Consider the following 13,440-nt stretch of genomic DNA (forward strand, 5'->3'; position numbering starts at 1 on the left):
CGGTTAGTATGAGATTGGTAAATCCTCAAAATAGGAGATAAAAAGGAATGAATTTTGTATTCGTTTTCGTGCTGTTTGAGATATGAATCTTAATTAACTTGTTGAGTAATACTATTTTTAATTTTGCTTAGAATTTAAACAGCAAGATTCTTCCATTTCCCCTCTCTTAACTACATGTTTCTGATTCTACATGGTTCCACTCTGCTAGGACCTCAAACTCATCTTTTTCTTTAAAATTGATCTATCTACTCGTCCCAAAATGACAAATCCGTTCGCTATTGGTTTTGTTGGTATCAAACATCTAAATACGCCCCCAACCGCATTATGGTTTAGTTGACCAGTTCATAAGATCCGAATATTAAAAATGTTGACACTAACGCTCAAAAAGAATGTAAAGTGGTTGGCACTTGGCATAAACTATTACTGGGTAATGGAATAGTTTTATCACATGAATAATCAACTCTTATAGAAGCACTTTTGAAGTATGAAATAGTAACATGTCTCATCTTTTTACCTCCTTTTGTTAATGATTAAGGGCATAATCTGAATTATCTTTCTTGATTTTTAGGAGCTACTTTTTTTTTTACGTGCTTCCATTGCCTTGAATGATGACAAAATCCAACACACCGGAATTCTATCATGCAATTATGAAACAAATTGAATCACAGAATAAGATAACACTAAACACCAAAGAAAAGAGCAAAACAAGATGATTAAAAACATAGAGAAGAAAGTCCTAATTCTGAACTGCTCTAGCCTTAAACCTATATTATACACCGGAGAATATCAAAGATAACACGATTTAAGCATTGGATTGAACGTAATTTGCTTTATTAGCATTGGCACGACGAATGTTTAGCACGTAATAAACACCCATTGCCAAAAGCACCGCAAATGCCAAACCGAAAACAAGGCCTAAGATTCCACCGGCTCCAAGTTGATGCCCGGATTCTTTTTGTGTTGATACCTTGCTTTCAAGTGCTGTAGTACCATCGTCCATTTGAGCTGCAATAGGCAATGGGGAGCAACTGGAAGCTGCACAAGGGTGTTTGGTGTCTGGCCCTTGGGCTTTGGGATGGAAGAATTCATAGGCCGAGGGCGAGAAGGCCACGGGATTCTCGTAAGCAATGCCGTGGGGAGCTCTTCCTTCACCATTAACAATACTCAAAAGAGCTAGACAAGATACGTGAAGCAAGAAAGAAAGTAATGGACTCATCTTTTTCACTCTTTTGGTGGTATTTTGATTGAGTTCAAACTTTGTGTCCCTTTACAATGGCTTATATAAGGCCTTTTAAAGTGGTTGGTGGTGGTGGTGTTGCTTGACATTTAATATTTGGTAATATAAATGATGGTTCAAAAGGTGCATGCCATTCATTAAAAAAAAAGAAAAAGAAAAAAAGAAGACTTTTTTAAGTTAATACTATTTTTTTCATCTTCAGCTTTTTCTTCATGTTTTCCCCGTAAGGAAGTGTGCCCTCATGGAGTCATTGTTATAGTCCGAGTAGAGATCAATCCTTTGTGTCCAAATTTTATCTTATTTTCGTACCACACACTCACAGCTAATGAAAAAAGTTTGTACAACTATTACATAATCCCTTTTTTGTCCCCTTTTGGTACCAAAAAAAGTAAAGATAAAAGATGAAATTATAAACACTTAAGCTCGGCTTGAACGTATTGAATAAATTAACCGAAATAAATTTTGGGTTCCTTTGCCTCTTTCAATGTCTTAACCTTCGTTGACTTACTATTGTGCTTGTCTTTCCATATACTTGCTCCGAAAGTCAAGTTTCTACCTTTAAGGCTGCCTTCTCAAACACTTCTTTTAGAGTAAAAATTGAGAACAAAAGCCATTATAATAACTTAATTACATAATCCATTATGCACCCACATGCATTTCAAATGACGAGAAAATCATAGGCTTATCTCAACGTTTACATGAAATTATTAAATCATATTTAATAAGAAAAAAAAAACACACAAACTGGCTCTGTAGCAATGTTCTGATGATATTCTTATCATACATGAAAGAAAAAGTAAAGGGAAGCATGGGATTTGCGTAGCTTGAACGATTAGCAAAGCGCCTAAAAAACACACATATATATATATATATATTTTTTATGTATGTAATTATAGTGGCTTGCCTGTGTCACCAGCCTTCACCATTATTGCAAGAGGGGATAAGCATGCCTTATTTAAATATATATATATGTCATAAATGTAAAATTTAGATATAGTAATAATTTGTATAATACATTTTGAGAAATTGTTTTTAAAACTAAATCCAATGCGGTCTTAACTTCCCTGTACATAGTAATATTTTAAATCATGCGAGTTTTGATGCTTTATTTATATCTCTTATATACTTGTGTTTTCATTTGCAGTGGTCCCCTCCAACATTTCCACAAGATTCTTGTTTTGGAATGAGTGGGGTTTTAGGGAGCAATGCACCTCTCTTCTACTCTACTCACATGATTTACTCACATGTATTTAAGATTTCCCTCTGCAAATGGATCATAAAGCCTAATAAGCAAAAGCCCTTCTATCTGTGGAGGCCCATGTAAATATATTTATAGTTATGGGTAAATTACAGCCCTATATTAAACTCTAAAACTTTTTTATTTTATCTCTAATGTTATAAAAATTGTTTATTTATTTAATCGTTAAGTATCTAACAAAATGCTGTTGTATTTTTTTTTTAATCTCACTTTATTTTTTTTACCCGAACACGCCAGGTGGCTTTAATATTTTCACTTATTCTTTTCCCATTTAAATCTAAAATTAATGACATTTCTTTTAGGTTAAAATCGATTGAGTTTTAATTCGATTAATATAAATATTATTGCTAATGTAGAAGGATATGGTTTCGAGTACCCTGAAGTATATTATCCTCTTATGAGTTAATGAGGGACTATAATTAGTTTTAAATATTGTGTCAAAAACAACAAATATTATCAAAACCTATAATAAAATTATTCAAAAAATAATAATTGTGTTTGGTATAGTGTGTTTTGGGTTTAAGATAGAATTATTTAAAAATTTTAAATCGACTTTTTAAAATATATTAAAATTAATTTTTAACACAAAAAAACATGTATTTTAAAAGCTTGTTGGATCAAATATTATAAAATAATAGAAACTCTTATATTATTTGAATTTTTGTAAAATTCAAAAGTTTAATTTTATGTGAATCGAAACATAATACTGTATAAATAATACTTCTAAAATCTTTAATTATTTGATACGGAATTGAAACCGGGAACTGAAATAGGCGAATAAAAACATCATGTTGATTATCCTTCATCAACCTTTTCCCTTTTTATTACACAAATCGTAAATACTGTAAGTTGTAAATTTTCTTAATTGTATTTGTGTGTAAAACTAAAAAAGGGAAGATGTTTCAGAAAAAAGCTAGAGAGGGATGATTAATTTATATATAATTAATTTTTAATTTGATACGTGTATTTAGTAATTAATGAATAGACATAATTTAATTTGTTATCAAAATAAATATAATTAAATATTTTCAAATTTTATCACTTGATTTTAAACTTAATTTGACTCGTGAATTTAAGTTAAAATCTTACGGTTTAATCGGATTCAATTTATAAACAATTTTAATGTAAATGTTGAAATAGAAAGAGAATTAATTTCTAAGCATAATCCAGACATTTCTTGACGTGATATTTAAATAATTAAATTATGATAAAAATAGGGAAAAAGTTTAATAAGACAAAAATAGCGTTTGTTGATTAAGTTTAAGGTTTCGGTGGGGACCTTTTATACGTGTAGAATGCTCTGGAAGAGACAATAATCAATGTAAAGTTAATTATGCTTTGAGCTAATTAATTAAATTATAATCTAATTAAAAGTTTTTTTTTTTTGAAGAATTAATCGGATAAGACGGAGAAGTTAGTGAAGTTGTGCAGTTCACCTCGTTTAATTCAAAATGGAAAAACTATGGGCAGAAAAAATTAAGATGAGACTGAAAAAGTAAAATGTAAAGATGAGTGTGGGAGGGCAGAGAGAGACTTAATTCCAACTTTGCTTTATACTTTTAGCTTCGATCTCTATATGTCACATGTCAAGTCTTTATAGTAAGATAAGAGATAATTAGTTAAATAGTTTGTCACTATAAACTTAAGTAGAGTGATATTTCAATTTACTTTCCGTTATCTTAATGTGGTAATTAATAAAAGTAGTCCTCTAAAATATTAAATAAAAAAGTATTCCTAAAGAATATTTCAAAAACTTTGTATAAACCATATATAAGTTTACTACTTAGTCCAGAACTAAAGTACAACACTCTCTAACAAAAAGTTTGGACCACCAAAATTATGCTACTTACTTTGCCTTAGAAAATGTTCAAAGGACCACAAAATAAGCACTAGACAAGCTTAATTAATTCACTAATTAGGTGGAGGATGACAAACATCAAATTTGTTTTATTTAAAAAAAGAAGAAATAAATAAAGAATAAACCCACCTAATGAACCTAACACATTTCACTTTTGTTCATTTCTTATGTAATACTTTAATACATAAATAATTTCAATCTCTCACCGCCACAAATTCCTAACTCATCTAATCTCTTTTGTGACATCATTATCTAATGAGCTAATTAAATTCCTAACTCATCTAATCTCTTATGTGACATCATTATCTAATGAGCTAATTAATTCTTTTGGGGGCAAAATATTACTATTTGAGCTCTTTGATGAGGACTCAATGTGTAAGTAATTTAAAATTTTGAGGATAAGAATGCTTATACCAAACCCATTTTTTAGTCATTTAAAAGTATGGCCATGGATAAATGTTAACCTAACTACCAAAGTAGGAAGAGGATGCATCTATTGTAGAGAAGAGGACAAGGCTAGTCACTGTTTATGTTTTTTAAAAGTTTATTATCCCTATAATGATTATTGAGCTTCTTTTTAATATTATAACGAATTTTAAAAAAAAATTAACTCATGAAATTAAAAATTTTAAATGTGGTTAATAAATTTATTAATGGTGGTGCATACAAAAACTTCTTATATATGGTAGTTAAAGGGTTTATTCAGAATAATTGTTCCAAGTGGTGTAATAAACTAGAAGGCTCTCAAATCAACTGATCTTTCTTTTTTTCTGTTACATGACATTTTACTTGAAGTGATAATAATAAAGTTTAGGGATATGATTTAGTGATTTTAGTTTGAAACACTTGATTAGCTTGATTTGCAAGTCAATACAATGGATTGATGACAAGAGGACAAAATAGTGGTTGACACTAAAACAAACAATATATTTTACTTGTAGAATTATGCATTAAAAAATTAACATGAAAAGCATCACCGGAAAAAAAAAAGGAAAAAAGAAGAGAGGATAAGGATGAACAAAGATGACAAACACGAAATAAAATACATTGAAAGCAAGAAAATAAGACACCCTTGTTCATAAATATTTATTTACATTTCAATGGTCCACACTGAACTCAAGGTTCTCCATTTCTTTTTTGGTTGAAGTTCGTAAGAAAATGAAAGCTGGACTTAAGCATTGCTCCTGAAAGATCCAAGAGCCTTGATGGCTGCGGCTCTGAGGATGTATTGGTGGTAGAATGCAGCTGCGGCAGCTCCAATGAAGGGTCCGACCCAGAAGATCCACTGTATAACAATACCACATGAAATATATATACATTGTGAGCAACAATTTATAACATCAAATGGAAAATTGTATATTTATATAGGATGGAGAAATTATTATTTACTTGGTCATCCCAGGCCTTCTCTTTGTTGTAAATGACAGCAGCTCCAAAACTCCTAGCAGGGTTGATACCAGTGCCAGTGACTGGAATTGTGGCAAGGTGAACCATGAACACAGCGAATCCAATGGGGAGTGGTGCCAACACCTTTCAAAATTTTTTAATGCAAATTAGCAAAATCCCATCACTCATTTGTTTGAACATAAGAAATCTTGAAAAAGTAATAGTAATAATATATAGATATAGATATAAATAGACACATACAGGAACATGGGAATCTCTTGCATTCCTCTTAGGATCAGTGGCGGCGAAGACAGTGTAGACAAGAACAAAGGTACCAATGATCTCAGCACCCAGTCCAGTGCCTTTGTTGAACCCTGGTTGGAGCTCGTTCGCACCACCCCCGTAGTTGTTGTAGTAGGTCTTCTGGAAAGCCTTGACCAATCCACACCCACATATGGCACCCAAGCACTGAGCCACCATGTACATCAGGGCTCGGATGAGTGACACCTTGCGTCCCACAAACAAACCGAATGTCACAGCCGGGTTGATATGCCCTCCTGCATGTGTCATGGTTTAGATTACCGTACTTTTTTGTTTGGTTACTGAGAAAAAAAGAAGAAGAAGAACTCACCAGAGATACCAGCGGTGCAGTAAACAAGAATAAAGATCATGCCACCGAAAGCCCAAGCAATACCAAGAATACCAACGCCACCGCAATCGGGGTCAACAGTGTTCTTAGCAGGGTCGGTTTGGACCTTGTAACCAATCACGGTCAACACAGTGACATACAGGAAGAGAAGTGTAGCAATGAACTCGGCAATCACTGCCCTGTAAAACGACCATTTGGTTAACTCTTCAGCATCAATCAATGGAGCAGGTGGTGGATCATGGTAGTCCTTGGCCGAGAACTCCCCTCCACGTTGCTCTGCAGTCTCAATATCCTTAGTCATTGTCTTTCTAGCTTTGCTGAAAAATGAAACAGAATTGGAGATTTGGGTTTGTGATTAAGCTGTGGATGAAGAAAGCCGAGGGGGAGAAGAAGGGTTTATAAGGGAGAAAGAGAGAGAGGGAATGATCATAATGATTGAAGGGCTTGATTAAGTTAATCACATTATTATAACATTTAATTTTCGCTGTCCAATTCACCTTTGATTTCGAGTTTCTTCGTTTGCATGGACCTACCAATACAACCGCAATTTCTCGAATTTCCTTTTATTCAATATATTTCGCCACTGCTGCTACTATGCCACATGTTCCAAATACAGACACATATTTTTCCAGTATTTAATTTTTTTATTATTATATCTTACATAAAACATGTATCATAAAGTTAAAATCTCTTATGAAATAAATGCCAACATTCATAAAACATTTTGCTAAGAGACTTAATTCAATATTTAAAAAACCATTATCTTATGTTATCCTGAGAAGAGAAAATAGTAGCAGTATAATTATTAATTGAGAAATATATATTAATTTAGCAAAACTGATATCGTAATGGTGAGGTGGTGACGGCTTTGCCAGATAAACTTGTGGTCTGGACATACCTAAAAGCCAATTAAATATTGCTAAATAAATGGTGGGTTTGGATGTTATTTCTGGTTTTCCTTCAATCATGAGGATCAATGTGCCGTGATCATAAACCATAACCATATAAAATTTTATGCCCAGCTCGATAAAGGAATATTGCATGTCTTAATTATTATTTTTTATTTTCCTTTTGTTTTGTTTTCATCTTGCAATGATCACTTTGCTGGTTCTCTTGACTGCTTAATGAATCGCGAAGTATTTTTCTTTCAACTTTAATTAAAAATATAAAATATGGATATTAACTTTATTAATATTTTTTTACTAACAATCATGAGTTTTAATTCTTTATAACAGTCCTACTTATGTGACGGTTATAGTAAAATACATGATCATATTTAGATGTTATGAATAAAAATGATTTAATTTTTATATGTAATTTTTTTACCTTATAAAAAATAAAATAATATTTAAATTAATATATTCCAATATATTCATGTTTATTAATAAAATTTTTAAAAGAATGATCATGAAGAAACGGGAAGAATCGAAGGTGGAATGTGTGGAAGGATACATGCAAATACATACAAAAAAGTGTCTAAATTCATCTTTCTACATCTCATGTTTTAAGTAGATAAAAATATTATTAATATATATTTTATGGAAATAACATCTTATCTAAATTTTATTACTTTTATTTTATTTATCAATATTATTTTTATTTGATAAAATATAATTAATTAGACATGCATATTTATTTTAAAATTTGAAACAAGGATTCTATAATTATAATGAAAACTATAATGAAATATAGAAGTTGGATATTTTCAATTAGATTGATTAAAAGATCATCAAAAGGGTCATTTAACAGTACAAGATAAGCAATTTCTGTTGATAATAAAATTACTAAATGCCAAAAATGTTTCTATAAATTTTTACAAATCATTTAACAAGACAAATGAATCTTTCAAATTACAATATATTATTTGTATTTTTTTATAAAGTGCTGACATAATTAATATTAATGTATAAATAATGGACCGACCAAGGCATGCCAATTTGCATTTTCTCAAACGTTAACCTCATAATTTCATCATCTACCATATTTTATAATTATAACTCAATTATTCCCTTTCTAAAAAAATTTAATAATACTTATCACTTCTCAGCTACTTATTTTTCCCGTTGCTTTGGTTTTTCTCGTGGCTTAATCTTTGAGGTTGCTTTCTAAAATTTGGATTGTGGCTAGAAAGATACCACGTGTCAACATTTCAAGTCTCTCTCTTCTATTGAAGGTTAATAAACAGTGACCCGTAGGGACGGATGGACGGTGCCGTTTTTTTTTTCTTTCTTCTTTTTAAAACCCTGCCAGCTAACCCTTTCATAATTGTTTTTAAAGGTAAACGATCATTACAATCAATCCATTAAAAGGTCATTAACTACACAGCAGTACTACCAGCTGAAAATAGAGGACATTAAACGTAGGATCACATTTCGATTAGCCTCAACTTCAACCCGAGCATGATAGTACTTGGACTCTAAACTTTATGTTCAAATGCCTAAAGTTCGCTCGTAAGAGCGTTAAGTTCGGTTCCAGAAGATTAATTACTTGTAAACTTGTTCGGTTGCAAATTCATATTAAACTTGAGAAAATGACTTATTTAGACAATTTTTTTTCTTAAACATTTGAATTGGATATTTAAATACCGTTAACTTTAAAAAATAAAATATAATTCCGATTATTTAAATAAGATCCGTGTCTCATGATTTATTTATAAATAACATGCACATCTACATGTCATAACCTCAGTTTAAAAATACTGATCTACAACTAACTTGTATGGGTTTAAACCAATTACCAATCAACTTTGGTCATTCTACATAAATATTAAAAATGATTAATTAATTTTTATATATGATACAAATAGGAATTTCTTACATATACTACGATGAATATACTATAATACATGATAATCAACATTTGAGTGCTTGATTTTACGTCTCTTATAAGCTCCATTTCCAGAACCAGGACGCCAACTCCAACCTAGCCATAACCAAAAATGCTAATTACTCTTCATTGATTCATCATCTTCATCCTCATCATCCTCGTATTCTTCCTCTGCTTGCTCTTCCCTTATTGTTTCTAATTTCGGGGTATTGGAAGGCCTCAACGGGAAATCGATGAGGGATGGAGGGGGAGCCTCAATCCAAGGCTCCATCATGCAACTCTGCTCTCTAGCCACCCTTGATCAATCAAAATTTTCAAAACAACTACACGGAACTGGAATACTGAAATTCAAGATTCTATTTTTTCTCTTCTACCAATGGCATCAACTGGGAAAGAGGGGAGCTAGCTAGCTAAAGGTTTAGACAACACGATTCACAATGGCAATTGCAGGTTTTGTTTTGAGTTTTGCACAGAAAGATTTGCTGAAAATGTTCGGGATTATATACTGAAAGCATGTAGGAGATGGTCATGGAAGATAATTAATTGTCGGCAAGGACCTCACCCACGTGGACGCTAATAAAGTGAGGAGACAACTTACGTTTTGAGAAAGGAGATATTTTTTCTCAAACGTATCATAAATTTGTCAGTCAGGCTCCATTATTGGAACCTAAGTTGTTCAACGAGATCCTTAGAATCTAAAGACCAATCTAAGCTAAGCAACAAAAGTTGGCCAATGTTGGTGCCGGGTAATATACATGGCACCTCCAACAGAATCCGCGTCAGGGAAATATCAACCATGAAAATGACAGTACAATGGGGTGAAACGGTGCACCAAAACAAGCCACGCTGTAGGGGAAACCAAAGCCCGGCGCCAAGTGGCAGTAGAAGGAATCTAAACAAGTAATAACAACACCCCTTTCCCTTTCCTTCAAAAAGTGAACTTTGTTTGTCATTAAAGCAATGACAAAAAAGATCTACACATTTAGATGCCTATCTACAGAAAGGGGAAAGGGGATAGGGAAAGACTTTTAAGAATAGATATAGTGAGAAATATTCAGCTAATAATCCAACAAAGTGCAAATCGCAAAAGCCTTAACCAGTTAAAGAATGAATGGTCATAAACAATTGATTGCAGTTATTCCCAAAGACAACAGATTAGTTAGCTAAAGGAAATCTTCGGGTCCAAGTTAATGCTGCTAAGCCATCTGAACGGCCCAGAATACAAAAACAAACATACAAGGAAAGGTGGTAGAAAGGGAGTTATTCCATGGGCAAATTCAACATAAGATCCTACAAGGTTCAATACCTTAACCAGTTTCATCATGTCAATGGACATCAACATACAAAAAGCATCATTCTCCTGTTTTAAAGAAGAATCATAGAATCATGAGAGTCTGCTAAGTCGGAATCAAGTAACAGGAACAGTTCATATCATCTTACCTATAATAAGCACTATACGATTAAATTATAAAACCATGCTAAAATGAACCACCTTGAACTCTGAAGAAAAGACAACACCCCTGTCCTTTAAAAGTGAACTTCATTGTTTTGACATTATAACGATGACAAAGAAAGATCCACACATTTAGAAGCTACCTATGGAAAGTGGAAAGAGGAACACACAGAGATATATTCAGCTAAAAACCCATCTAAGTGCAAAAAGCCTTGTGTGTGTCCTGATACCAAGTGCTTAGATATCCAACAGAGATCCAGGTCCAAGTAAAAGATAACACGCATTCTGAATCACTCAGAACACAAACACACAGGGAAAGGCAGGCAGAAAGGGAGTTTGTTCTATGGGGAAAGTTAACCAAAGATCCTACTCTATCCCAAGGCTTTCACCTATTTTCAAGTCATTGAATATCTATTTTAAAATACCACCATTCTCCTATTAAAGCAGCAACATACATGTCAATTTATGGTCATACAATCACGAGTCTGATTAAGCACGAATTGAGCAACAGTATCGTTCTTCCAATAACAAGCACTATACAATTAAACTACAATCTCAAGCCATAATGAAATGCCTTAAACTCTGAAGTTAATAATTCTTTGGAAAAAAACTTATAACTCGTTACATGAAAGCTTGAGGCAGAAAACACCTTATGCACAATGCTGCAAAACACCTTATGCACAATGCTGCAATTGTAATTCAATTCAAGAGTAACAGAATAAATAGAAAGCTAAGAAGGAAGCAACTCGAAACAAATGAGCCTAATTCTCAATTAAGCAATAACACAAGAGAGAGACTTTCCTTGGACATACATGTATCCATATGCTAGTATACTGAATGCATCCATCACACCTTCTACATGCAACATGAATCAAGAAAAATCATATGAAAATTAAAGACAAATGCATAAAAAGTTTAACAATGAAGCAGGATTTTGGCAAAGCGCTACAAGTGCAATAGCTACCCATAATATCAGAAAAGAATGGGCTAATCTTAAACTTTAATGAAAAAACTATGCTGCAAAGCGACAGCAGAAAAAGTATGCATTACGCACCATCATCACAAGATGCTTGTTCTATGTTCTACAATCAAATCTAGCCAACTGATCCAACAGGTTAAGCATTCATTGGTCACCACAAAACTGACCTCGAAGCATACCACGCAAAACACAATTCTTAGCCAAAACAGCCAAAACCAACCATTCAAAGACATCTCAATATGAAAATATGAGCTTAGGAATATGACACATTATTTGACCAGCAGACCGATCTGATTGACTTCCTTCAACATTTAACAACTAAAACTCAAGAAATATGGAACATTTTCCATTCATTTACTTGCATTTTCGATTCACTTCACCAAACGACGGGTTTTCCATTCATGTCTTACTTACCAAGCACAAGACTAGCATTTTAAATAATCAATATAAGAACCAAAAATAAAATGAAACAAAACAATATAAAGAATCCATAATAGTTAAAATCATCTAAATTAAACTTCAAAACAGCCTCTGAATTAAATATAAGCAAATTGTTCAAAATCCTTATATTGAACATTTTTCTAAAAGAGGCAAGCATGAGGATAGACGTAAAAAACGAGAAGAACAAGCTTGCTCACTCCAAAGGAACATCAACATCTCCATCATCGATCTCCTGCTGCAGATCCTTAGGGTCTTTTCCATCAACAGTACACCCAACGGAGACGCACGTTCCCAAAATCTCCTTCACAGTCCCTCTCAAATCCTTAGCCATCGACCTCGGCCTCATTACCTTAGCAATTTCGATGACGTCGTCGAGGTTAATGTTCCCGTTGTGCTTGATGTTCTTGGTCTTTTTCCTATCCCTCTCTGGCTCCTTTAACGCCTTGATTACAAGAGCCGCCGCCGACGGGACCACAGCGACTTTCGCCTGACGGTTCTGGACGGTGAGTTTGACAGTTACGCGGAGACCCTTCCATTCTTTGGCAGTTTCTTTGGCGATGTCTTCACCGATCTTTTTGGGAGAGAGACCCAACGGACCAATCTTTGGAGCGAGGGAACTGGCTGCTCCGACCTCACCACCGGTGACGCGGACGAAGACGTCGACGACTTGGGTTGGGTCGAATTTAGGCGGCATTGTTTGGCTTCTTCTTTGATGGAGGAGAAATCGTGTGCTAGGGTTTCCAGAGATGAAAGACTGAAAGTTGAGATAATATATCTAGGGTTTTTCCGGTTTAATGTCCGATTTAACCTTTAATTAAGTTAGGAAACACGAGAACTGTAGATGGGTGCTTTCGTAATTTCAACAAATATAATACCAACTCATGTTTTGATTACCAAAAAAGGGAGGTAAGGATGGGGAGGGAGGTTTTGTGAAATTTGTTAAGCATGGTTGTATTCATCGATAAAAAGTTAAATTTTTAAAATTGTGAATTTAGAGGAGTATTGGGTGCGATGTGATACATTTAATTTATTTTTTATCTTATATTAAAGTATCGTTATAATATTTAATTTATCATTATTGTTATCTTTTATACCAACTGCAAATAAATGTATCCTCCATTCAAATTCACTCTCAATATAATTTTTAGTTCAAATCTCTTCTATGGAGAAACAAATTATGTTTAAAGTTAGATTTCACTCAATTTAAAATTTAATTGAAGTTTAATGTTATTATTGTATACCAAAAGGCTTTTAAAAAAATCTAATAATATAGTAACGAGTGACAAATTTTTTTAAGGGAACAAATAATATTTAAGGTAGAGTTTTGTTATAGTGAAATTCTGTAGAATTTTT

General features: G+C 33.0%; 3 protein-coding genes across 3 annotated transcripts; all 3 read right to left on the bottom strand.

The window, feature by feature from the left end:
• Positions 1-657: 657 nt before the first annotated feature.
• Positions 658-1,273, bottom strand: LOC107959030 (uncharacterized). Its single transcript, XM_016894984.2, has one exon. The coding sequence runs from the start codon at positions 1,214-1,216 to the stop codon at positions 803-805; it is 414 nt and encodes a 137-aa protein (XP_016750473.2). The 5' UTR covers positions 1,217-1,273; the 3' UTR covers positions 658-802.
• Positions 1,274-5,259: 3,986 nt separating this feature from the next.
• LOC107959028 (probable aquaporin PIP2-2) lies at positions 5,260-6,820 on the bottom strand. The gene is made up of 4 exons (XM_016894983.2): positions 6,371-6,820; positions 6,001-6,296; positions 5,743-5,883; positions 5,260-5,638 (listed from the first exon to the last, which is right to left on the bottom strand). Exons 1-4 carry the CDS (start codon positions 6,687-6,689, stop codon positions 5,525-5,527), a joined length of 870 nt encoding a protein of 289 aa, XP_016750472.2. The 5' UTR covers positions 6,690-6,820; the 3' UTR covers positions 5,260-5,524.
• A 5,306-nt stretch (positions 6,821-12,126) lies between these two features.
• Positions 12,127-12,978, bottom strand: LOC107959027 (60S ribosomal protein L12-3). The gene has a single exon (XM_016894982.2). The coding sequence runs from the start codon at positions 12,779-12,781 to the stop codon at positions 12,281-12,283; it is 501 nt and encodes a 166-aa protein (XP_016750471.1). The 5' UTR covers positions 12,782-12,978; the 3' UTR covers positions 12,127-12,280.
• Between the last annotated feature and the right edge of the window lie 462 nt (positions 12,979-13,440).

This window comes from Gossypium hirsutum, chromosome A05 (genome assembly GCF_007990345.1).
Source record: "Gossypium hirsutum isolate 1008001.06 chromosome A05, Gossypium_hirsutum_v2.1, whole genome shotgun sequence".
Lineage (NCBI taxonomy): Eukaryota > Viridiplantae > Streptophyta > Magnoliopsida > Malvales > Malvaceae > Gossypium > Gossypium hirsutum.